The 26,008-nt window shown below is 46.6% G+C and overlaps 1 protein-coding gene across 4 annotated transcripts in view; it reads right to left on the reverse strand.

Annotated features, from left to right (window-relative positions):
• Window positions 1–26,008, reverse strand: part of LOC147101891 (uncharacterized) — a 275,980-nt gene that overhangs the window by 231,313 nt on the left and 18,659 nt on the right. For all 4 annotated transcript variants that reach the window (XM_085965912.1, XM_085965910.1, XM_085965908.1 and 1 more), the window contains exons 2-3: window positions 10,614–10,682; window positions 9,246–9,458 (exon numbers count right to left, since the gene is read on the reverse strand). In XM_085965912.1, the coding sequence (XP_085822038.1) occupies window positions 9,246–9,458; window positions 10,614–10,629 (229 nt within the window). In that variant the 5' untranslated portion in view covers window positions 10,630–10,682. The remainder of the gene's footprint in view (window positions 1–9,245; window positions 9,459–10,613; window positions 10,683–26,008) is intronic.

A 26,008-nucleotide genomic window follows, 5' to 3' on the forward strand; every position in this document is an offset into this window, starting at 1 on the left:
GATACTGCACACACACTGACTGATACTGCACACACACTGACTGATACTTCACACACACTGACTGATACTGCACACACACTGACTGATAATTCACACACACTGACTGATACTGCACACACACTGACTGATACTGCACACACACTGACTGATAATTCACACACACTGACTGATACTGCACACACACTGACTGATACTGCATACACACTAACTGATACTTCACACACACTGACTGATACTGCACACACACTGACTGATAATTCACACACACTGACTGATACTGCACACACACTGACTGATCCTGCACACACACTGACTGATACTGCACACACTGACTGATACTGCACACACACTGACTGATACTGCACACACACTGACTGATACTTCACACACAGACTGATACTGCACACACACTGACTGATACTTCACACACACTGACTGATACTGCACACACACTGACTGATAATTCACACACACTGACTGATACTGCACACACACTGACTGATACTGCACACACACTGACTGATACTGCGCACACACTGACTGATACTGTGCACACACTGACTGATACTGTGCACACACTGACTGATATTACACACACACTGACTGATACTGCACACACACTGACTGATACTACACACACACTGACTGATAATTCACACACACTGACTGATACTGCACACACACTGACTGATACTGCACACACACTGACTGATAATTCACACACACTGACTGATACTACACACACTGACTGATACTGTGCACACACTGACTGATACTGTGCACACACTGACTGATATTACACACACACTGACTGATACTGCACATACACTGACTGATACTGCACACACACTGACTGATAATTCACACACACTGACTGATACTGCACACACACTGACTGATACTGCACACACACTGACTGATACTGCACACACACTGACTGATACTGTGCACAGACTGACTGATACTGCACACACACTGACTGATACTGCACACACACTGACTGATACTGCACACACACTGACTGATACTGCACACACACTGACTGATACTGCATACACACTGACTGATACTGCACACACACTGACTGATACTTCACACACACTGACTGATACTGCACACACACTGACTGATACTTCACACACACTGACTGATACTGCACACACTGACTGATAATTCACACACACTGACTGATACTGCACACACACTGACTGATACTGCACACACACTGACTGATACTGCGCACACACTGACTGATACTGTGCACACACTGACTGATACTGTGCACACACTGACTGATATTACACACACACTGACTGATACTGCACACACACTGACTGATACTACACACACACTGACTGATAATTCACACACACTGACTGATACTGCACACACACTGACTGATACTGCACACACACTGACTGATAATTCACACACACTGACTGATACTACACACACTGACTGATACTGCACACACACTGACTGATACTGCACACACACTGACTGATACTGCACACACTGACTGATACTGCAGACACTGACTGATACTGCACACACACTGACTGATGCTGCACACACACTGACTGATACTGCACACACACTGACTAATACTGCACACACACTGACTGATACTGCACACACACTGACTGATACTACACACACACTGACTGATACTGCACACACACACTGACTGATACGGCACACACACACTGACTGATACTGCACACACACTGACTGATACTGCACACACACTGACTGATACTGCACACACACTGACTGATTCTGCACACACACTGACTGATACTACACACACACTGACTGATACTGCACACACACTGACTGATGCTGCACAGACACTGACTGTTACTGCACACGCACTGACTGATACTACAGACACTGACTGATACTGCACACACACTGACTGATACTGAACACACACTGACTGTTACTGCGCACACACTGACTGATACTACACACACTGACAGATACTACACACACTGACTGTTACTGCACACACACTGACTGATACTGCACACACACTGACTGATACTGCACACACACTGACTGATACTGCACACACTGACTGATACTGCACACACACGTACTGATACTACACATACACTGACTGATACTGCACACACACTGACTGATACTGCACATACACACTGACTGATACTGCACACACACTGACTGATACTGCACACATACTGACTGATACTGCACACACATTGACTGATACTGCACACACATTGACTGATAATGCACACACACTGACTGATACTGCACACACACTGACTGATTCTGCAGATATGCTGACTGATATTGCACACACACTGACCGATACTGCACACACACTGACTGATATTGCACACACACTGACTGATACTGCATACACACTGACTGATAATACACACACACTGACTGATACTGCACACACACACTGACTGATACTGTACACACACTGACTGATACTGCACACACACTGACTGATACTGCACACACACTGACTGATACTGCACACACACTGACTGATACTGCACACACACTGACTGATACTGCACGCACACTGACTGATATTGCACACACACTGACTGATACTGCATACACACTGACTGATAATACACACACACTGACTGATACTGCACACACACACTGACTGATACTGCACACACACTGACTGATACTGCACACACACTGACTGATACTGCACACACACTGACTGATACTGCACACACACTGACTGATACTGCACACACACTGACTGATACTGCACGCACACCGACTGATACTACAGACACTGACTGATACTGCCCACACACTGACTGATACTTCACACACACTGACTGATACTGCACACACACTGACTGATACTGCACACACACTGACTGATAATGCACACACACTGACTGATACTGCACACACACTGACTGATACTGCACACACACTGACTGATACTGCCCACACACTGACTGATACTTCACACACACTGACTGATACTGCACACACACTGACTGATACTGCACACACACTGACTGATACTGCACGCACAGAGACTGATACTACAGACAGTGACTGATACTGCCCACACACTGACTGATACTGCACACACACTGACTGATACTACAGACACTGACAGAGAACCAAGGGGTTAAGAGGCGAACGCGTACGACATATCAGGCAGCGCGTGCGCGCTGAATTTCCTTTTTTTGTAAAGAGTTGCCCGCGCGTAAAGGCCTCTGGTTTTTACGCTTGAAAATACCAGACGTAAGTACTTAGTTTTACAGGTAAGTGGTCTATTAATACAATTTCGATTTTTTTTTTCCACAGGTTTATTATTTTTAAAGAATTTACAGTAAGGTAAGTGTATTTTTAGACCCTATTTGTTAAAAAAAAATTTTTTTTTTAAATTTGATTAATTGTTTAAAATAGTTTTTCACAGTTATTCATAGTTCATTTATTTCGTGGGATTTTTTAAAACTTTTATTTGTAGTTTAAGTGCTGTGTTGGACGCCCTCAGTTTTCATGAGTTTGACAGTTCTTACTGTCAAACTCATGAATGAACTTTTGCAACCTCCCATTGGTTGCCCAGTGCCCGCGTGATCCCAGCCGGCTCATCAAAATAACTACGCTTTAATTCTGTTTAAAACTACTTTACATTCTTCAAAATAATTTAAAAGTATTTAAAACTTTTTAAAAGTTACCTAAAAATTAATAAAAATACAAAAAATGTCTTTAAAATGCTGCTCTGCATGTAGAATTGCTTTGCAGCTTGTGTTAAAAATTGGGGGCGTGGCCTATGTTAAGGAGACCTCAAGGGGCGTGTCTAACTTAGACTCTGTGCTCGTGGCTTCGCGCTGGCTGCACTCCTGGGCGGCGTGACGTCAGACGCTGCCCGGGAGTAATCAACTGAAAACAGGAATTGCAAGCGTCCCGGGAGCCGAACGGCAGGCGCGCCGGGTAAGTGCTCATCGGGGGCTTGAACGCGTGGCAAGCCCCCGAGCCTAATTTCTGGGCCAATACACACACACTGACTGATACTGCACACACACTGACTGATCCTGCACACACACTGACTGATACTTCACACACACTGACTGATACTGCACACACACTGACTGATACTTCACACACACTGACTGATACTGCACACACACTGACTGATAATTCACACACACTGACTGATACTGCACACACACTGACTGATACTGCACACACACTGACTGATACTGCGCACACACTGACTGATACTGTGCACACACTGACTGACACTGTGCACACACTGACTGATATTACACACACACTGACTGATACTGCACACACACTGACTGATACTGCACACACACTGACTGATAATTCACACACACTGACTGATACTGCACACACACTGACTGATACTGCACACACACTGACTGATACTGCGCACACACTGACTGATACTGTGCACACACTGACTGACACTGTGCACACACTGACTGATATTACACACACACTGACTGATACTGCACACACACTGACTGATACTGCACACACACTGACTGATAATTCACACACACTGACTGATACTGCACACACACTGACTGATACTGCACACACACTGACTGATAATTCACACACACTGACTGATACTACACACACTGACTGATACTGTGCACACACTGACTGATACTGTGCACACACTGACTGATATTACACACACACTGACTGATACTGCACATACACTGACTGATACTGCACACACACTGACTGATAATTCACACACACTGACTGATACTGCACACACACTGACTGATACTGCACACACACTGACTGATACTGCACACACACTGACTGATACTGCACACACACTGACTGATACTGTGCACAGACTGACTGATACTGCACACACACTGACTGATACTGCACACACACTGACTGATACTGCACACACACTGACTGATACTGCACACACACTGACTGATACTGCACACACACTGACTGATACTTCACACACACTGACTGATACTGCACACACACTGACTGATACTTCACACACACTGACTGATACTTCACACACACTGACTGATACTGCACACACACTGACTGATAATTCACACACACTGACTGATATTACACACACACTGACTGATACTGCACACACACTGACTGATACTATGCACACACTGACTGATAATTCACACACACTGACTGATACTGCACACACACTGACTGATACTGCACACACACTGACTGATAATTCACACACACTGACTGATACTACACACACTGACTGATACTGTGCACACACTGACTGATACTGTGCACACACTGACTGATATTACACACACACTGACTGATACTGCACACACACTGACTGATACTGCACACACACTGACTGATAATTCACACACACTGACTGATACTGCACACACACTGACTGATACTGCACACACACTGACTGATACTGCACACACACTGACTGATACTGCACACACACTGACTGATACTACACACACACTGACTGATACTGCACGCACAGAGACTGATACTACAGACACTGACTGATACTGCCCACACACTGACTGATACTGCACACACACTGACTGATACTACAGACACTGACAGAGAACCAAGGGGTTAAGAGGCGAACGCGTACGACATATCAGGCAGCGCGTGCGCGCTGAATTTCCTTTTTTTGTAAAGAGTTGCCCGCGCGTAAAGGCCTCTGGTTTTTACGCTTGAAAATACCAGACGTAAGTACTTAGTTTTACAGGTAAGTGGTCTATTAATACAATTTAGATTTTTTTTTCCACAGGTATTTTATTTTTAAAGAATTTACAGTAAGGTAAGTGTATTTTTAGACCCTATTTGTTAAAAAATTAATTTTTTTTTAAATTTGATTAATTGTTTAAAATAGTTTTTCACAGTTATTCATAGTTCATTTATTTCGTGGGATTTTTTAAAACTTTTATTTGTAGTTTAAGTGCTGTGTTGGACGCCCTCAGTTTTCATGAGTTTGACAGTTCTTACTGTCAAACTCATGAATGAACTTTTGCAACCTCCCATTGGTTGCCCAGTGCCCGCGTGATCCCAGCCGGCTCATCAAAATAACTACGCTTTAATTCTGTTTAAAACTACTTTACATTCTTCAAAATAATTTAAAAGTATTTAAAACTTTATAAAAGTTACCTAAAAATTAATAAAAATACAAAAAATGTCTTTAAAATGCTGCTCTGCATGTAGAATTGCTTTGCAGCTTGTGTTAAAAATTGGGGGCGTGGCCTATGTTAAGGAGACCTCAAGGGGCGTGTCTAACTTAGACTCCGCGCTCGAGGCTTCGCGCTGGCTGCACTCCTGGGCGGCGTGACGTCAGACGCTGCCCGGGAGTAATCAACTGAAAACAGGAATTGCAAGCGTCCCGGGAGCCGAACGGCAGGCGCGCCGGGTAAGTGCTCATCGGGGGCTTGAACGCGTGGCAAGCCCCCGAGCCTAATTTCTGGGCCAATACACACACACTGACTGATACTGCACACACACTGACTGATACTTCACACACACAAACTGATACTGCACACACACTGACTGATACTGCACACACACTAACTGATACTGCACACACACTGACTGATACTGCACACACACGTACTGATACTTCACACACACTGACTGATACTGCACACACACTGACTGATACTTCACACACACTAACTGATACTGCACACACACTGACTGATACTTCACACACACTAACTGATACTGCACACACACTGACTGATACTGCACACACACTAACTGATACTGCACACACACTGACTGATACTGCACACACACGTACTGATACTTCACACACACTGACTGATACTGCCCACACACTGACTGATACTGCACACACACGTACTGATACTTCACACACACTGACTGATACTGCCCACACACTGACTGATACTGCACACACACTGACTGATACTGCACACACACTAACTGATACTTCACACACACTGACTGATACTGCCCACACACTGACTGATACTGCACACACACTGACTGATACTGCACACACACTGACTGATACTTCAGACACACTGACTGATACTGCACACACACTGACTGATACTTCACACACACTGTCTGATACTGCTCACACACTGTCTGATACTTCACACACACTGACTGATACTGCACACACACTGACTGATACTTCACACACACTGACTGATACTGCTCACACACTGTCTGATACTTCACACACACTGACTGATACTGCACACACACTGACTGATACTGTACACACACTGACTGATACTGCTCACACACTGTCTGATACTTCACACACACTGACTGATACTGCACACACACTGACTGATACTGCACACACACTGACTGATACTGCACACACACTGACTGATACTGCACACACACTGACTGATACTTTACACACACTGACTGATACTGCACACACACTGACTGATACTGCACACACACTGACTGATACTGCTCACACACTGTCTGATACTTCACACACACTGACTGATACTTCACACACACTGACTGATACTGCACACACACTGACTGATACTGCACACACTGACTGATACTGCACACACACTGACTGATACTGCACACACACTGACTGATACTTCACACACTGACTGATACTGCACACACACTGACTGATACTGCACACACACTGACTGATACTTCACACACACTGACTGATACTGCACACACACTGACTGATACTTCACACACACTGACTGATACTGCACACACACTGACTGATAATTCACACACACTGACTGATACTGCACACACACTGACTGATACTGCACACACACTGACTGATACTGCGCACACACTGACTGATACTGTGCACACACTGACTGATACTGTGCACACACTGACTGATATTACACACACACTGACTGATACTGCACACACACTGACTGATACTACACACACACTGACTGATAATTCACACACACTGACTGATACTGCACACACACTGACTGATAATTCACACACACTGACTGATACTACACACACTGACTGATACTGTGCACACACTGACTGATACTGTGCACACACTGACTGATATTACACACACACTGACTGATACTGCACATACACTGACTGATACTGCACACACACTGACTGATAATTCACACACACTGACTGATACTGCACACACACTGACTGATACTGCACACACACTGACTGATACTGCACACACACTGACTGATACTGCACACACACTGACTGATACTGTGCACAGACTGACTGATACTGCACACACACTGACTGATACTGCACACACACTGACTGATACTGCACACACACTGACTGATACTGCACACACACTGACTGATACTGCATACACACTGACTGATACTGCACACACACTGACTGATACTTCACACACACTGACTGATACTGCACACACACTGACTGATACTTCACACACACTGACTGATACTGCACACACACTGACTGATAATTCACACACACTGACTGATACTGCACACACACTGACTGATACTGCACACACACTGACTGATACTGCGCACACACTGACTGATACTGTGCACACACTGACTGATACTGTGCACACACTGACTGATATTACACACACACTGACTGATACTGCACACACACTGACTGATACTACACACACACTGACTGATAATTCACACACACTGACTGATACTGCACACACACTGACTGATAATTCACACACACTGACTGATACTACACACACTGACTGATACTGTGCACACACTGACTGATACTGTGCACACACTGACTGATATTACACACACACTGACTGATACTGCACACACACTGACTGATACTGCACACACACTGACTGATAATTCACACACACTGACTGATACTGCACACACACTGACTGATACTGCACACACACTGACTGATACTGCACACACACTGACTGATAATTCACACACACTGACTGATACTACACACATTGACTGATACTGTGCACACACTGACTGATACTGTGCACACACTGACTGATATTACACACACACTGACTGATACTGCACACACACTGACTGACAATTCACACACACTGACTGATACTTCATACAGACTGTATAGTCTGAACATTATTCAGACTGACTGAATCTCTCTTCGGATTCGATGCTGACTTTGGATGTCATTTCCTGCACCCGCTGCAAATCAATTACTTCCAAATCTATTTGTTGCCGCCCCGGGGCAGAACACCACGTGTAGTAAAGGAGCCAATCACCAACCTGTAAATTCTAGCGCCCCGGAGCTCCACTTGTACCAGATGTTCTCTCCGTTCTTCGTCTCACTGTGCTCCATTTCTCCTTTGGGAGCCAGGATGTCGGCCCACGCTTGGCATTCCTGAAGCATCTCCTTGTTGTAGACTAGTGCGGGTGTTGAGTGAAGCCTCCTGTACTCGTTGTGAGCGTCCAACGCCTCCACCTCAAATTTCGATAGTTCTGGAAATGGATGGCAGCCACTGTGGCGTTAATGGGGACCCTGGTACATCAGCACAGTATCCATTCCACCCTCCCAGTCCCTGCTGCCTGCCTGGCCAGTTGTGGTCCAGCCCAACACAAATAACTCGATCTGTGTATGGAACACGTATGGACTGCGCTGAAAATGAGTATCGTCTCTAATCCTATCCACCCCTCCCCCCCACCCCACTTTGCTCCTTCTCCCATTCCCCTCCTTCCTCACTTCCCGGCCGTAGCTCAGTGGGCAGCACACTCACTTCTGAGTCGGTAGGTCGTGGGTTCAAGTTCCACTCCAGAGACTTGAACACATAATTCAGGCTGACTCTCCAGTGCAGTGCTGAGGGAGTGCTGCACTGTCGGAGGTGCCGTCTATCGGATGAGATGTTAAAACGAGGCACCGTCTGCTCTCTCAGGTGGACGTAAAAGATCCCATGGCACTATTTCAAAGAAGAGCAGGGGAGTTCTCCCCGGTGTCCTGGACAATATTTATCCCTCAACCAACATCTGGTCTTTATCACATTGCTGTTTGTGGGAGCTTGCTGTGCGCGTTTCCTATATTACAACAGTGACTAGACTTCAAAGTCACTCATTGGCTGTAACGCATTTTGGGACGTCCTGAAAGGCATTATAGAAATGCAAGTTCTTTCTTTTTACCCCCTCTCTCCCTCTTTCCTGTCTACCCCTCCCCCTTTACATACCTCTCCACCCCACTCTCCCCCCCCCCCCGGCCTCACTCTCACTCCTGTCCCCCTACACCTCACGTCCCGGCTCACGAGGGGTGTCATCGCCACCCAGCTCAAACAATGGCATGATGGGGGTAGGGCTGGGGATGGGGGGTTGCTCTGACACACCACATACCCCGCGCCACTCCCGACACTTCTTCCGCAGTGGGCAGCCTCCGTCAGCAGTGGTGCGGCCTATCCAAGTGGAGCGGCCTGCCCCCTGACCCCAACAGCGCTGCCCTCATGGGCCTTCACCAGCCCACTTCTCTTTTATAGTGGCACTTTTCCGAGTGCCCCAACACAGCAGCACCCGAAGGAGCAGGGAAGCGCTCTCTGAAACTGCACATCACAGACACTGGGCTAGCTGTGACTCCTCACTCAGCCATCGAATGGAAATGGGTCGATTAACACCTACCTGTCTCGTCACCCATGTCAGCTCCTCAGTGTTCTGTTGGTTCAACACTGCGTCTCAGAAGTAGTCCGTCTGTAGAACAGGAATACAATCACTGGAAAAGATCGCTAGCCGAGAACGCTCAATACAGACTATTGAATAAATATAAGATAGTCACTAATAAATCCAATAGGGAACTCTGGAGTAACTTCTTTACCCAGAGAGTGGTGAGAATGTGGAACTTGCTACCACAAGGAGGAGTTGAGGCAAATAGCGCAGATACATTTAAGGGGAAGCAAGATAAACACATGAGGGAGAAAGGAATAGAAGGATATAAAAGAAAAACTTGCATTCCTATAGCGCCTTTCACAACCACGGATGTCTCAAAGTGCATTACAGCCAATGAAGTACTTTTGAAGTGGAGTCACTGTTGTAATGTGGGAAACGCAGCAGCCAATTTGCGCACAGCAAGCTCCCACAAACCGCAATGTGATAATGACCAGATAATCTGTTTTAGTGATATTAATTGAGTGATAAACATTGGCCAGGACACCAGTTTAGCGTCTCACCCGAAAGACGGCACCTCCGACAGTGCATCGCTCCCTCAGCACTGTACTGGAGTGTCAGCCTGAATTTATGTGCTCAAGTCCCTGGAGTGGGACTTGAACCCACAACCATCTGACTCAGAGGCGAGAGTGAGAGCAGTGAGCCACAGGGTTATGCTGAGATCACAGACCTTCCCTTTTGTTCTTTCCTCTCCTCCCACTTTTCCCAGCCCCTGCTTAAAACCCGTTAAATCTCTAACTTTTTCCAGTTCTGATGAAAGGTCATCGACCTGAAACGTTAACTCTGTTTTTCTCTGCACAGATGCTGCCTGACCCGTTGAGTATTTCCAGTATTTTTTGTTTTTATTTCACTGTTATACCTGGGCAGGATATGGCATAGAATAAAAACACAGTTCTCAGTTCTGAAGGAATGCAGACAACTTATGAAAACTACAGACCAACTTTGAACATGAGAAAGGTGTTGCAAAATGTTCAATATATATTGGCCCAGAAATTCGGGCCTCCACGGGTGAGTACGCACGGGGTACTCACCCGTAGGCCCAATGGAAGTGCCGGTTTCGTGCGTGCATTGCGCATGCGCGGGAAACCGGCACTTCCCTTCCCCTGAAAGAAGGGGTTCAGAGGTCGAATGCGTGCGCCGGAGAGGCAGCGCGTGGGCATCGAACTTACGCTTTTTTTCCAGGTTTTCCCGGGAGGGTAAGTCTCCAGGAGTTACACTTTTAAAAAGCAGGCGCAAGGCCTGCTTTTAACAAGGTAAGTGGTGAATTAATTAAAATTAAAACATTTTTTCCACAGGTTTATTATTTTTAAATACTTTAAAGAAAGGTAAGTTTATTTTTAGCCCCGTTAGAAAATGTAATTAATTTTTTCAAAAAATTAAATTATTGTTTAAAATAGTTATTTCATGTAATTTATAGTTTATGAATGAAGCATTCCCTGCTACCATTGGCTCTCCATGGCCCACGTGATCCCAGGGGACGCCTCGAACTAACTGCGCCCCTGGGATACGCAAGCACTGTGCGCCGGCAGTTGGAGGAGGCCCAGGATTGGAATCCCACGCGGGCCCACAGCTCAACGGCCGGCGCGCTAGGTAAGTGCAGGTCGGGGGCTTGCACCCGCGGGAAGCCCCCCAACCCGAATTTCTGGGCCAATAAGTTCTTCACCCACCTCACTATCAATCTCTAAACACGAAGAAAAGAAAATCACTAACCTGCCCACAATCCTGGCTCCCTTAAAGTAGCAGCACACACCCTACAGGGCCGCTAGCCATTGAACCACAGGCACACGCTCCTCCTACCAGACCACTGGGTAGCATTTGCAGAAAATCAGTGGCCCCAGGATTACAATTCCCAGCAGCCACCATACAAGCATTTCTCCCGCTCCCAAGCATGCACATCTGTCCTGCTGAGAACAGAGCAAGGAAAAGAGGAAGAGAAACAATGATCCAGAGTGAGAAAGAAAGTTGCATATAATGGAGTGAAAGCTGCAAGAGTACGGCAGATAGTCCATTGTCAGGAGGGCGAAAGAGAGACTATGGGAAGAGAACGTGGTTAATTTTAACCTTACCCATCTGGCGAGAAGCTGATGGGGTCAGATTGGCTGCCCATTTTACACCCAGGCCTACTTTACTTTCCATTAACTTTACATTTTCTGTCAACATACCACACACCGGTGACAATCATCAACAACAACAACATCTTATATTTATATAGCGCCTTTAACGTAGTAAAACGTCCCAAGGCGCTTCACAGGAACGTTTTCAAACAAAATTTGACACCGGAGATATTAGGGCAAAGCTTGGTCAAAGAGGTAGGTTTTAAGGAACGTCTTAAAGGAGGAAAGAGAGGTTGAGAGGCGGAGAGGTTTAGGCAGGGAATTCCAGAGCTTAGGGCCTAGGCAACAGAAGGCACGGCCACCAATGGTTGAGCGATTAAAATCAGGGATGCTCAAGAGGACAGAATTAGAGGAGCACAGATATCTCGGGGGGTTGTGGGGTTGGAGGAGATTACAGAGATAGGGAGTGACGAGGCCATGGAGGAATTTGAAAACAAGGATGAAAATTTTAAAATCAAGGCGTTGCTTAACTGGGAGCCAATGTAGGTCAGCGAGCACAGGGGTGATGGGTGAACGGGACTTAGTGCGAGTTAGGACATGGGCAGCAGAGGTTTTGGATGACCTCACGTTTACGGAGGGTAGAATGTGGGGGGCCAGCCAGGAACAGTCAAGTCTAGAGGTAACAAAAGCATGGTTGAGGGTTTCAGCAGCAGATGATCTGAGGCAGGAGTGGAGTCGGGCGAGGTTATGGAGGTGGAAATAGACGGTCTTGGTGATGACGTGGATATGTGGTCGGAAGCTCATTTCGGGGTTAAATAAAACACCAAGGTGGCGAACAGTGTGGTTCAGCATCAGACAGTTGCCAGGGAGAGGGATGGAATCAGGTGGTAATTAGAAGCAGTTTGCTTCAAACTTCAGCTAATTATTTGTAACAAAAGACAGCCTCTCACTCTCTCTCTCTCTCTCAGCTTAATGCACTTTCAGAAGTTTATAGAACGCAAAACAAAACTGCCATTCAATTCCTTTTCAAATCAGGTATTTATAACCATTAAGGTTGTATTAAATTAGGTATTTATAACATAAGAACAAAAGAACATAAGAAATAGGAGCAGGAGTCGGCCATTTGGTCCCTCGAGCCTGCTCCGCCATTCAATAAGATCATGGCTGATCATCGACCTCAACTCCACTTTCCTGCACTATCCCCATATCCCTTGATTCCCTTAATATTCAAAAATCTGTCGATTTCTGTCTAGAATATACTTAACGACTGAGCCTCCACAGCCCTCTAGGGTAGAGAATTCCAAAGATTCACCACCCTCTTATTCTGAGACTGTGACCCCTGGTTCTAGACTCCCCAGCCAGGGGAAACATCCTCCCTGCATCTACCCTGTCAAGCCCTGTAAGAATTTTGTATGTTTCAATGAGATCACCCCTCATTCTTCTAAACTTTAGAGAATATAGGCCTAGTCTACTCAATCTCTCCTCATAGGACAATCCCCCCATCCCAGGAATCAGTCTGGTGAACCTTCGTTGCACTCCCTCTATGGCAAGTATATCCTTCCTTAGGTAAGGAGAACAAAACTGTACACAATACTCCAGGTGTGGTCTCACCAGGGCCCTATATAATTGCAGTAAGATGTCTTTACTCTTTCTTATACTCAAATCCTCTTGTAATAAAGCCGAACATAACATTTGCTCTCTTAATTGCTTGCTGTACCTGCATGTTAACTTTCAGTGATTCGTGTACAAGGACACCCAGGTCCCTCTGAACACCAACATTTCCCAATCTCTCACCATTTAAAAAATACTCTGCTTTTCTATTTTTCCTACCAAAGTGGATAACTTCACATTTCTCCACATTATATTCCATTTGCCATGTTCTTGTCCACTCACTTAGCCTGTCTATATCCCCTTGAAGCCTCTTTGCATCCTCCTCACAACTTACATTCCCACCCAGCTTTGTATCATCAGCAAACTTGGATAAATTACATTTGGACCCCTCATCCAAATCATTGATGTAGATTGTGAATAGCTGAGGCCCAAGCACTGATCCTTGCGGTGCCCCACTAGTTACAGCCTGCCAACCCGAACATGACCCGTTTATTCCTAATCCCTGTGTTCTGTCCGTTAACCAATCCTCAGTCCATGCTACTATATTACCCCCAATCCCATGAGCCCTAATTTTGTTTAATAAACTCTTGTGCGGCACCTTATCGAATGCCTTCTGAAAATCCAAATACACCACATCTACTGGTTCCCCCTTATCTATTCTGCTAGTTACAACCTCAAAAAACTCTAACAGATTCGTCAAACACGATTTCCCTTTCATAAATCCGTGTTGACTCTGCCCAATCCTATTATTATTTTCTAAGTGCCCTGTTACCACGTCTCTAATAATAGATTCTAGCATTTTCCCTACTACTGATGTCAGGCTAACTGGTCTGTAGTTCCCCATTTTCTCTCTCCCTCCTTTCTTAAATAGTGGGGTTACATTTTCTACCTTCCGATCCGCGGAAACCGTTCTTTCATCAATGGAATTTTGGAAGATGACAACCAATGCATCCACTATCTCTATAGCCACCTCTTTCAAAACCCTAGGATGTAGGCCATAAGGTCCAGGGGATTTATCAGCTTTCAGTCCCATTAATTTCTCCAGTCCTATTTTTTTACTAATACTAATTTCTTTCAGTTCCCCATTCTCGCTAGAGCCTTGGTTCTCCACTATTTCCAGGAAGTTTTTTGCGTCTTCTTCCGTGAAGACAGACACAAAGGACAGGATTTTAACTCAGGTGTGGGATGGTGTCGTGTTATCCGCATTTCGTGTTATCCACCCGAATCTAAATGGATGTGGGAGATTAATGCAATTTTAACTTAATTGTCCAATTGATTTCCAACGTGTGGGAACCCTTGGCAAATGGGTTTTTCATGACTGAAAGTCGCCTCCGATGATGTCATCATTGCTGCTGCATTTAAGGTCTACAGCAAGCCTTGCTTCTTCTGCAGGCTGCCAAGCTTTCTCCGTTTGGTGTGAGAGACCTGCAGGAACGATGACAAGCGGGAGGCCCAGATCAGCTCCTCGCTTCGACGAGGTGGCCCTGCAGGCATTGGTGGATGGGGCTACAGCCAACAGGGAGGTGCTCTTCCCTTCCTCAGGGAGGAAGAGGCCTCCCACTCAGACTAAGGCAGTGTGGATGCAGGTGGCTGAGGTGGTCAACTCCTTGGGAGTCACCTGCAGAACCTGGATACAGTGCAGGAAAAGATTTCATGACCTTCAGCGCACTGGAAAAATGAGTATGAATTTCCCATCACCCTCAATCTGACCCCCATTGCCTCTCCTCACCAGCACTCAGCTTCAGCAATCTCTTCCTCCACATCCCACTTGACACTGACATCCATGCACCCTTACCCATTCCCTCTCTCTATGGTCACATTCACCTAACTATTCCACCATGCAGCCCTCACACTCCCTCTCACTCTGATGCTTTGAACACAACTGACAACACACAGGGAGGGCCCTTGGTCTTGCAACCTCACTCCATCTTTGTCTCCTTCTAAGTATCTATGTTATGCAATCTCTACACTCTCCTTCATTCTCACTCAACCTCCACTTGTCTCCCTCATTGCAGGAAAAGAGAGCTCACAACAAAAGAGAGCGAGAGAGGACAGGAGGAGGGACAGCCTCAATAGCCCACCTGACCCCCTGGGAGGAGGCGGTACTGGAAATAGTGGGAATCGAGGATGATGCGCACGTGGGGGGCGGACAGATGGGTGCAACACAGCAAGCTGGTGACAGAAAAGTTTCCCATCTCTCTCTTTGACATTGCATAAGTCGCTGATAACGATTGTGAAGCTCTAACAGATGGACTTATGAGCATCTGCAAAAAGCAATGTGCATGTAGCTTTGGCATCACATCTCTGACTCTTTCCTTTACTCTCCCACAGGACCATCACAAGCATCCGTCCCCCCTAGCCAGGAAGAAGAGGCTGAGCAGCCAGACTCCTCAGAGGAAGCTGCAACCTCTGAGGGCACAGCGTCACCAGAAATCTGCTCACCCAGCACCAGCGCAGACACTCATACCTCGGTGGGACCTTAGGGACATGGAGTAGTGTTGTCAACTGGTGTATCAGAGCTCACAAGTGAGCATCAGCAGATTGTGGAGACAGGGACAGCAGTGGAGAGTCCTAGTCGGAGGGCGCAGGACTCTGCCAGCTCGGCTCAGCAGCATGTAAACCCTTTGCCTCTGGGTCCATCCATGAGATCAGCGGTGATGGAACTCCAGGCACAGATGCTGGAGTCTCTGGCAGGTGTTGTCTCTAGGGTCGCTGCGAGTATGGAGCGAATGGAGGAGTCCATAGCGAACATGAGCAGAGCCTTTGTGGAGTCATTGGCGCATGAACGCATCACCATGGAAAGGATGGCTACCTCCGTGGTAAGGATGGCTACTGTAGAGGAGAGGATGGCTACGGTAGAAGAGAGGATGGCTACGGCCATGGAGGAGCTTAGTCGCCAGGGTATGGAAAACATGGTCATTGTTCAGAATAGAATGACATCTCTTGAGGAGCGATGGGCATCTATTGAACAGAGAAACCAGACCTTCATGGAAGTCCTTCTGAGTAGGACTTCCAGTACAGAGACAGGTTCCCATGGCCCCCCTGATGTGCAGCAAGGTGCTCTCCAGCCACTTGCAGGCATGGAGGGGGAGCTGACCCATGAGAGGGAGGTTGGTGGCATACCTCAAGGAAGTGGGGGCTCCTCTCCAAGCGCTCACACTTCCATGCCACTGCAGAGCCCTTGGTCAGAGCCCCATCGGAGTCCACACCCAAGTGAGATAGGCGTCTCAACCCCTGCACAGCCGCAGGAGCAGCAGACTGTTGACGAGCCCTCACAGGCTCACAACCCCAGAGGACATCTGCCAAAGGTGTCGAGACAGGAGCAGCAAGAAAGTGACCAAGGGGCCTTCACATCTGCTGAAGCCACAGGGGAGGCAACACGTAGGAGCACGCGTAAGAGGAAAATTCTGCACAAACAGTCACAAGGGTAGTTACTTGGGTGCAATTTTGTGTTTACCGTAAAAATGCCATCACTTCGTTATTGTCCATAAAAATTCTGATGGCAAATGTTGCAGTTGTGGCGTCTGTCATTTCGCTATTGGGACTTCCACATTGAGGAATACTTGCAACTGTCAGTATGGTGGTCGGAGTGCTAGGAATCCTCTGGTTCTTGGCCATTGTCAATGCTCTGGTAAGAAGCTGCGAGGCAAAAGTGTTTGATTGACTAGGCTAAGCAAATCTGGCCAGGATGAGTGCGTTCCTTGCATCCCGGGCAGCAATGTTCTCACGTAATGCTGCCGCTGGTTGATGGGCCTCTGCAAGATGTTCGTTTTCGCCCTCCTCCTCCTCATCTGAGGAGGATATGTGAGGAGCCACTTGGTCCTCAGGAATCTGCAAGCCACGATGCTGTGCCATGTTGTGAAGTGCACAGCAAACCACGACGATTCTGGAGACCCTGGCTGCTGAGTACTGCAGGGCTCCACCTGATCTATCCAGGCATCTGAAGCGCATCTTCAGCAAACCGATGGTTTGCTTGATTATGGCTCTGGTGGACATGTGGCTGGAGTTGTAGCTCTCCTCAGCTTCATTGGATGGTCTCCTCAATAGCGTCATTAGCCATATCATCAGGGGATAGCCCTTGTCTCCAAGTAGCCATCCGTTAAGTTGGTCTGGCGGACTGAAGAGCGGAGACACACTCGACTGGCGCAGTATGAAGGAGTCATGGCAACTGCCAGGGTACTTGGCACAAACATGCAAAATTTCCTTCTTGTAGTCACACACCAGCTGAACGTTAAGGGAGTGGAAGCCCTTGCGGTTGACAAAAATACCTGGATTGCGATGGGGTGCCTTAAGGGCCACATGTGTGCAGTCAATGACGCCCTGCACCCTTGGAAAGCCTACCAGATGAGCTAATCCAACCGCTCACGCCGTGACACTTGCTCGATCCTTGGTGAAATGGATGTGATTGTGCGCGAAGGCAAAGAGGGCATCGGTTACCTGCGTGATGCAAGTGTGTGCGGCCGCCTGGGAGATGCCGCTGATGTCTGCTGCTGATCCCTGGAATGAGCCTGAGGCAAAAAAGTTGAGTGCGGTGGTGACTTTGATGGTCACTGGTGATGCTTGTCCACCTGGTCCTCTGGGCAGCAGGTCTTGCTGTATCATTGCGCAGATGTCAGTCACCACCTGTCGCGAAAGTCGGAGCCGCCTTTGGCGCTGCTGCTCAGACATGTTGAGATAGCTGACCCTGTGTCTGTAGACCCTGTTTGGGGGGTATCTCCTGCGCTGACAGGCTTCCAGGCGTTGGCCCCTTCTGGCCTGTGCAGCTTCAGGTGGGTGAGCAGCAGCCTGGCGCTCCTGCTGCTGCTGCTGTTGTTGGTGCTGCTGTTGCTCCTGGTTCTGCTGCTGCCGTGGCTGGTGCTCACGTTCCTCTAATGCCCAGATGGGAAGGAAATAAATGGCTCCCATGCTTCTGGTATATGCCTCAGTTGAGGAAGCGCTGAGTGAAGGTGGCGAGAGGAGTTTCCCAGGAGGTCACACTGGAGATGGGTGTCAGGCTCCAACCTTCCACAGGTGTGGTTAAGCCTTCTAAAAGTTGCCCCAGACCTGAGACCACTAAGTCCTGCCACCTGCAAATGATGGCTGATCAAATCTCCTCTTTAATGGTTGACCTGCAGTTGATAATCCAATAGGGCTCCCGCCAGGTTTCACCATTGTGTTTCCCACCAGGCGTGTTTCACATGGGAAAAGGGTTAAAATCGCAAGGGCATTTTAAAATAGGATTATAGAGGCCATTTAGTGCTTGTTAAAGGCCTTAACGACCAGTCCTGCCTATTGGATGCGGGACGGAGTCGGGACCATCAGACACGACTGAGTTAAAATTGCTCGGAGTCAGGAACCAGGCGGGGGGGGGGGGTCCCGCACGCCAGTTTTTGCGATTTTAACCCCCCACATGCCTCCAATCCCGCCTCCACGGCTCAATGAAAATCCTGCCCAAAGTATTTGTTTAATTTCTCTGCCATTTCCTTATTCCCCATTATAATTTCTCCTGTCTCAGCCTGTAAGGGACCCGCATTTACTTTCGCTAATCTTTTCCCTTTACATACCTATAGAAGCTTTTAGTCTGTTTTTATGTCTCTCGCTAGTTTACCCTCATATTCTATTTTCCCTTTCTTTATCAATTTCTTGGTCCTCCTTTGCTGAATTCTAAAATCCTCCCAATCCTCAGGCTTACTGCTCTTTCGGCAACATTACAAGCTTCTTCCTTTGATCTAATGCTATCTTTAACTTCTCTTGTTAGCCACGGTTGGACCACTTTTCCTGTAGGGTTTTTGTGCCTTAAAGGAATGTATATTTGTTGTAAATTATGTATTAATTCTTTAAATGCTAGACATTGCTCGTCCACTGTCATACCTTTTAATGTAGTTTCCCAATCTACCTTAGCCAACTCGCCCCTCATACCTACGTAGTTTGCTTTGTTTAGATTTAAGACCCTAGTTTCAGATTCCTAAATCACTTTCAAAATTAATATAAAATTCTATCATATTATGGTCACTCTTTCCTAAAGGTCCCTTTACTAGAAGGTTATTAATTAACCCTTTCTCATTGCACAATACTAAATCTAAAATAGCCTGTTCCTTAGTTGGTTCCTCAATATACTGATCTAGAAAACTATCTTGTATACATTCCATGAATTTGTCCTCCACACTATTACTGCAAATTTGGTTTGTCCAGTCGATATGTAGATTAAAGTCCCCCATGTTTCCTGTATTACACTTGATACATACCCCTCTAATTTCCTGATTTATACACTGCCCTACATTACAACTACTGTTTGGGGGCCTATAAACAACTCCCACCAATGTTTTCTGCCCCTTGCTGTTTCTTAGCTCCACCCAAACTGATTCTACTTCTTGATTTTCGGAGCTAAGATCCTTTCTCTCTACTGTCTTTACCCCATCCTTTATTATCAGGGCTACCCCTCCTCCTTTTCCATTTTGCCCATCTCTTCTAAAAGTTAAGTTTCCTGGAATATTTAGTTCCCAATCTTGCCCACTTTGCAACCACGTCTCCGTTATGGCTATTAGATCAAACCTATTCATTTCTATCTGCATTATTAATTCACCTATTTTGTTGTGAATGCTTCACGCATTCATATATAGTGCCTTTAGCTTTGACTTTTTTTCTATTTTTCCCTGATGTCACCTTAGTCACTGCTGTTACTCTCTCTGTCCCTTCCTGACCCACTCTGCTTATTTTTATGCAAAACTCTGCTCAACTCTAGAGCCTTGACATTTCTCTTGCTGCTTTTAAATTTATTCTTTCCTGAATCCTCCCATCACCCCCAACACCCCCCCCCCCTTCATTAGTTTAAAGCCCTGTCTACTGCCCTAGTTATTCAGTTTGCCAGGACACTGGTCCCAGCCCGGTTTAAGTGGAGCCCGTCCCAACAGAATAGCTCCCTCTTTCCCCAGTACTGGTGCCAGTGCCCTATGAAGCAAAATCCCTGCCTCCCACACCACCCTTTGAGCCACGCATTTAACCTTCTAATCTGCTTATCCCTATTCAAATTGGCGTGTGGCTTGGGTAACAATCCAGAGATTATTACCTTTGAGGTTCTGCTTTTTAATTTGGACCCCAACTCCTCAAACTCTCTCAGTAGAACCTCATTCCTAGTTCGACCTATGTCGTTGGTTCCTACATGGACCACAACAACTGGATCCTCCCCCTCCCACTCCAAGTTCTTCTCCAGCCACGTGGAGATGTCTTTAACCCTGGCACCGAGCAGGCAACACAACCTTCGGAACTCCCAGTCGCGGCTGCAGAGAACAGTATCTATCTCCCTGACTATACTGTCCCCTACCACAACTACATTCCCTTTCACTCCCTGCACCTGAATGGCCTCCTGCACCATGGTGCCATGGTCAACTTGCTCATCCATCCTGCAGGCTTTTCCCTCATCCACACAGGCAGCAAGAACTTCACACCTGTTGGATAAGGACAAATGCTGAGGCTCCTCCAGCACTGTACTTGGGGTCCCCTTACCTACCTGAGTCACAGTCACACCCTCCTGTCCCTGACCACTAACCAGACCTGTACCTAAGGGGTGTGACTGCCCCTTGCATCAAAGTGTCCAGGTAACTCTCCCCCGCCCCGATGCCCTACAATGTCTGCACCTCAGACTCCAGCTCAACCAGGCAGCATTCTAGTAAAGAATGAAAGACTTGCATTTATACAGCACCTTTCATAGCCACTAGTCCAGGTCATCTGTTTTAGTGGTGTTGATTGAGGGATAAATATTGGCCAGGACACCGGGGATAACTCCCCTGCTCTTCTTCGAAATAGTGCCATGTGATCTTTTACGTCCAGCTGAGAGAGCAGGCGGGGCCTCGGTTTAACGTCTCATCTGAAAGACGGCACCTCCGACAGTGCAGCACTCCCTCAATAATGAATCTGTGTTATACCCTCTCTAAACCCTCAATGTTCTTGTTATAGTGTGGAGCCCAATACAGCACACAGTACTCGAACTGAAGTCTATTAAGGTTTTACACAGGCTCATCATTACCTCTTGTCTTTTCTATTCTATACGTCTTGTGATAAAACCTAGATTTCCATTTGCCTTTTTTCACAGACTTATCAACCTGAGATATTGCCTTTGATATCCTGTGAACCTGTTCCCCAATCCCTCTGCTCTTCCAGAGCCCCGAGCCTACTTCCAGTCACAGTATAATTACTGCTGGTAGTTTTTTCACCTCACAATTACTGATATTGAATTCCATCTCCACTTTTGAGCTCATTTCGCATCTTATCAACAGCCCTCTGCGACTTAATTTGGTTTTCTAAGCAATTGACTATACCCCCTATTTAGGCATCATCTGCAAATTTCAACACCACTCCCTCTCGACCTATGTCCAAATCATTGATGTGCACAGAGAACAGAAGTGGCCCTAGAACAGAACCCTGTGGGCCACCACCCGCCACTTTGAAAATCTGCCCTTAATTCCTACCCTTTGTTTTCTCCTTCCTGAACATTTATTACCCCAGTTTGCTAACCTCCCTCTAATTCAATACCCGTTAATCTTCTCTAGTAATCTCCCATGTGGCACCGTGTCAAAGCTTTCCTAAAGTCCACCTCCTCTCCTCCATCTACCAGGTGTGTTACCTCCTCAAAGAATTCTATGAGATTTTGTCAAGCACGATCATCCCTTTTAAATATCATGCTGTCTACTTACATAGAAGATAGGAGCAGGAGTAGGCCATTCGGCCCCTCGAGCCTGCTGCACCATTCAATGCGATCATGGCTGATCATCCAAGTTCAGTACCCGGTCCCTGCTTTTTCCCCATATCCCTGGATCCCTTTAGTCTTAAGACACATATCCAAATCCTTCTTGAATATATTTAATGAATTGGCCTCTACTGCCTTCTGTGGTAGAGAATTTCACAGGTTCACCACTCTCTGGGTGAAGAAATTCCTCCTCATCTCAGTCCTAAATGGCCTACCCGTTATCCTTAGACTGTGACCCCTGGTTCTGGACTCCCCGACCATCGGGAACATCCTTCCTGCATCTAGCCTGTCCAGTCCTGTCAGAATTTTATAAGTTTCAATGAGATCCCCTCTCATTCTTCTAAACTCCAGCGAGTACAAGCCCAATCGACCCAATCTCTCCTCATATGTCATTCCTGCCATCCCAGGTATCAGCCTGGTGAATCTTCGCTGAACTCCTTCCATGGCAAGAACATCCTTCCTCAGATAAGGCGACCAAAACTGCACACAATACTCAAGATGTGGTCTCACCAAAGCCCTGTACAACTGGAGCAAGACATCCTTGTTCTTGTACTCAAACCCTCTCGCTAAGAAGGCCAACATACCCTTTGCCTTCTTAAGCGCCTGCTGCACCTGCATGCTTACCTTCAGCGACTGGTGCACAAGGACACGCAGGTCTCGTTGCACTTCCCCTTCTCCCAATCTATTGCCATTCAGATAATTATCTGCCTTCCTGTTTTTGCCACCAAAGTGGATAACCTCACATTTATCCACGTTATATTGCATCTGCCATGCTTCTGCCCAATCACCCAACCTGTCCAAATCATCCTGGAGTTTCTCGGCATCCTCCTCACAGCACACACGCCCACCCAGCTTTGTGCCGTCTGCAAATTTGGAGACATTACGTCTAGTTCCCTTGTCTAGATCATTAATATATATTGTGAATAGCTGGGGTCCTAGCACCGATCCCTGCGGTACCCCACTAGTCACTGCCTGCCACTCAGAAAAAGACCAGTTTATTCCAACTCTTTGCTTTCTGTCTGCCAACCAGTTCTCTATCCAAGTCAGTACCTTGCCCCCAATCCCATGTGCCTAACTTTACACGCTAATCTCTTATGCGGGACCTTATCGAAAGCCTTCTGAAAGTCCAAATACACCACATCCACTGGTTCTCCCTTATCTATTTTACCAGTTACATCCTCAAAAAATTCCAGTAGATTAGTCAAGCACGATTTACCTTTTGTAAATCCATGTTGACTTTGTCCAATCCTGTCACTGTTTTCCAAGTGCTCTGCTATTACATCTTTTATAATGGACTCTAGCATTTTCCCCACTACCGATGTCAGGCTTACCGGTCTGTAATTCCCCGTTTTCTCTCTACCACCTTTTTTGAATAGTGGGGTAACATTAGCTACCCTCCAATCCATGGGTACTGTTCCAGATTCCATCGAATGTTGGAAGATGATCAGCAATGCATCTACTATTTCTAGGGCCACTTCCTTAAGTACCCTAGGATGTAGATTATCAGGCCCTGGGGATTTATCGGCCTTCAATCCCATCAATTTCCCTAACACCATTTCCCTACAAATACTGATTTCTTTCAGTTCCTCCCTTTCATCAGACCCTATGTTCCCTGACATCTCTGGGAGGTTATTTGTGTCCTCCTTTGTGAAGACAGAACCAAAATATGTATTTAATTGGTCTGCCATTTCTTTGTTCCCCATTATAAATTCCCCTGATTCTGACTGCAAGGGACCTACGCTTGACTTCACCAATCTTTTTCTCTTCACATATCTATAAAAGCTAACAATTTTCTCTTTATTCAGATACATGGTAATTTCATCCTTAATTAAAGACTAAAAGTTTCCCTCCCACAGATGTTAAGCTAACTGCTCTGTAATTAACCAGATTAGCTCTGCCCCTGTTTAAAAATGAGTTCTACAATGGCCAATCTCCGTTTTCGCGGCACACATCCACACTCAATAGAGCCTGAAATATTATTTCTAGGGCCTCAGCAATTTATTCCCACACCTCCCTCAGGATCCTAAGATTATTTTTAATTCATCCTCGGGATGTGGGTGCCACTGGCTAGGCCGGCATTTATTGCCCTTGTTGCCCTTGAGAAGGTGGTGGTGGGCCTTCTTCTTGAACCACTGCAGTCCGTGTGGTGAAGGTGCTCCCACAGTGCTGTTAGGGAGGGAGTTCCAGGATTTTGACCTAGCGACGATGAAGGAACGGCCGATATATGTCCAAGTCGGGATGGTGTGTGACTCGGAGCAGAACCTGGAGGTGATGGTATTGCTGCCCATGCGCCTGCTGCCCTTGTCCTTCTAGGTGGTGGAGTTCGCAGATCTGTGAGGTGCTGCCAAAGAAGGCTTGGTGAGTTGCGACAGTGCATCTTGTAGATGGTATACACTGCAGCCACGGTGCACTGGTGGTGGAGGAACTGGATGTTTAAGCTGGTGGATGAGGTGCTGATCAAATGGATTGCTTTGTCCTGGATGGTGTCGAGCTCCTTGACTGTTGTTGCTGTTGCACCCATCCAGGCAAATTGAAGAGTATTCCATCACACTCCTGACTTGTGCCTTTTAGGTGGTGGAGAGGTTTCAGGGAGTCAGCAGGTGAGTCACTCGTCACAGAATACCCAGCCTCCGACCTGCTCTAGTAGCCATGACATTTATGTGGCTTGTCCAATTGAATTTCTGGTCAATGGCAAGCCCCAGGATTTTGATGGTGGAGGATTCATTGAATGTCAAGTGGAGGTGGTTAGACTCTCTCTTGTTGGAGATGGTCATTGCCAGGAACTTGTGAGGTGCTAATGTTACTTGCCACTTATCAGCCCAAACCTGGATTTTGTCCAGGTCTTGCTGCATGCGGGCATGGACTGCTTCATTATCTGAGGACTTGCGAATGGAATTGAACACTGCAATCATCAGCGAACAGCCCCACTTCTGACCTTATGATGGAGGGAAGGTCATTGATGGAGC

The sequence above is a fragment of the Somniosus microcephalus genome, chromosome 23 (assembly GCF_052327205.1).
Source record: "Somniosus microcephalus isolate GS21.2 chromosome 23, FLI_Smic_1.0, whole genome shotgun sequence".
Taxonomy (NCBI): Eukaryota; Metazoa; Chordata; class Chondrichthyes; order Squaliformes; family Somniosidae; genus Somniosus; species Somniosus microcephalus.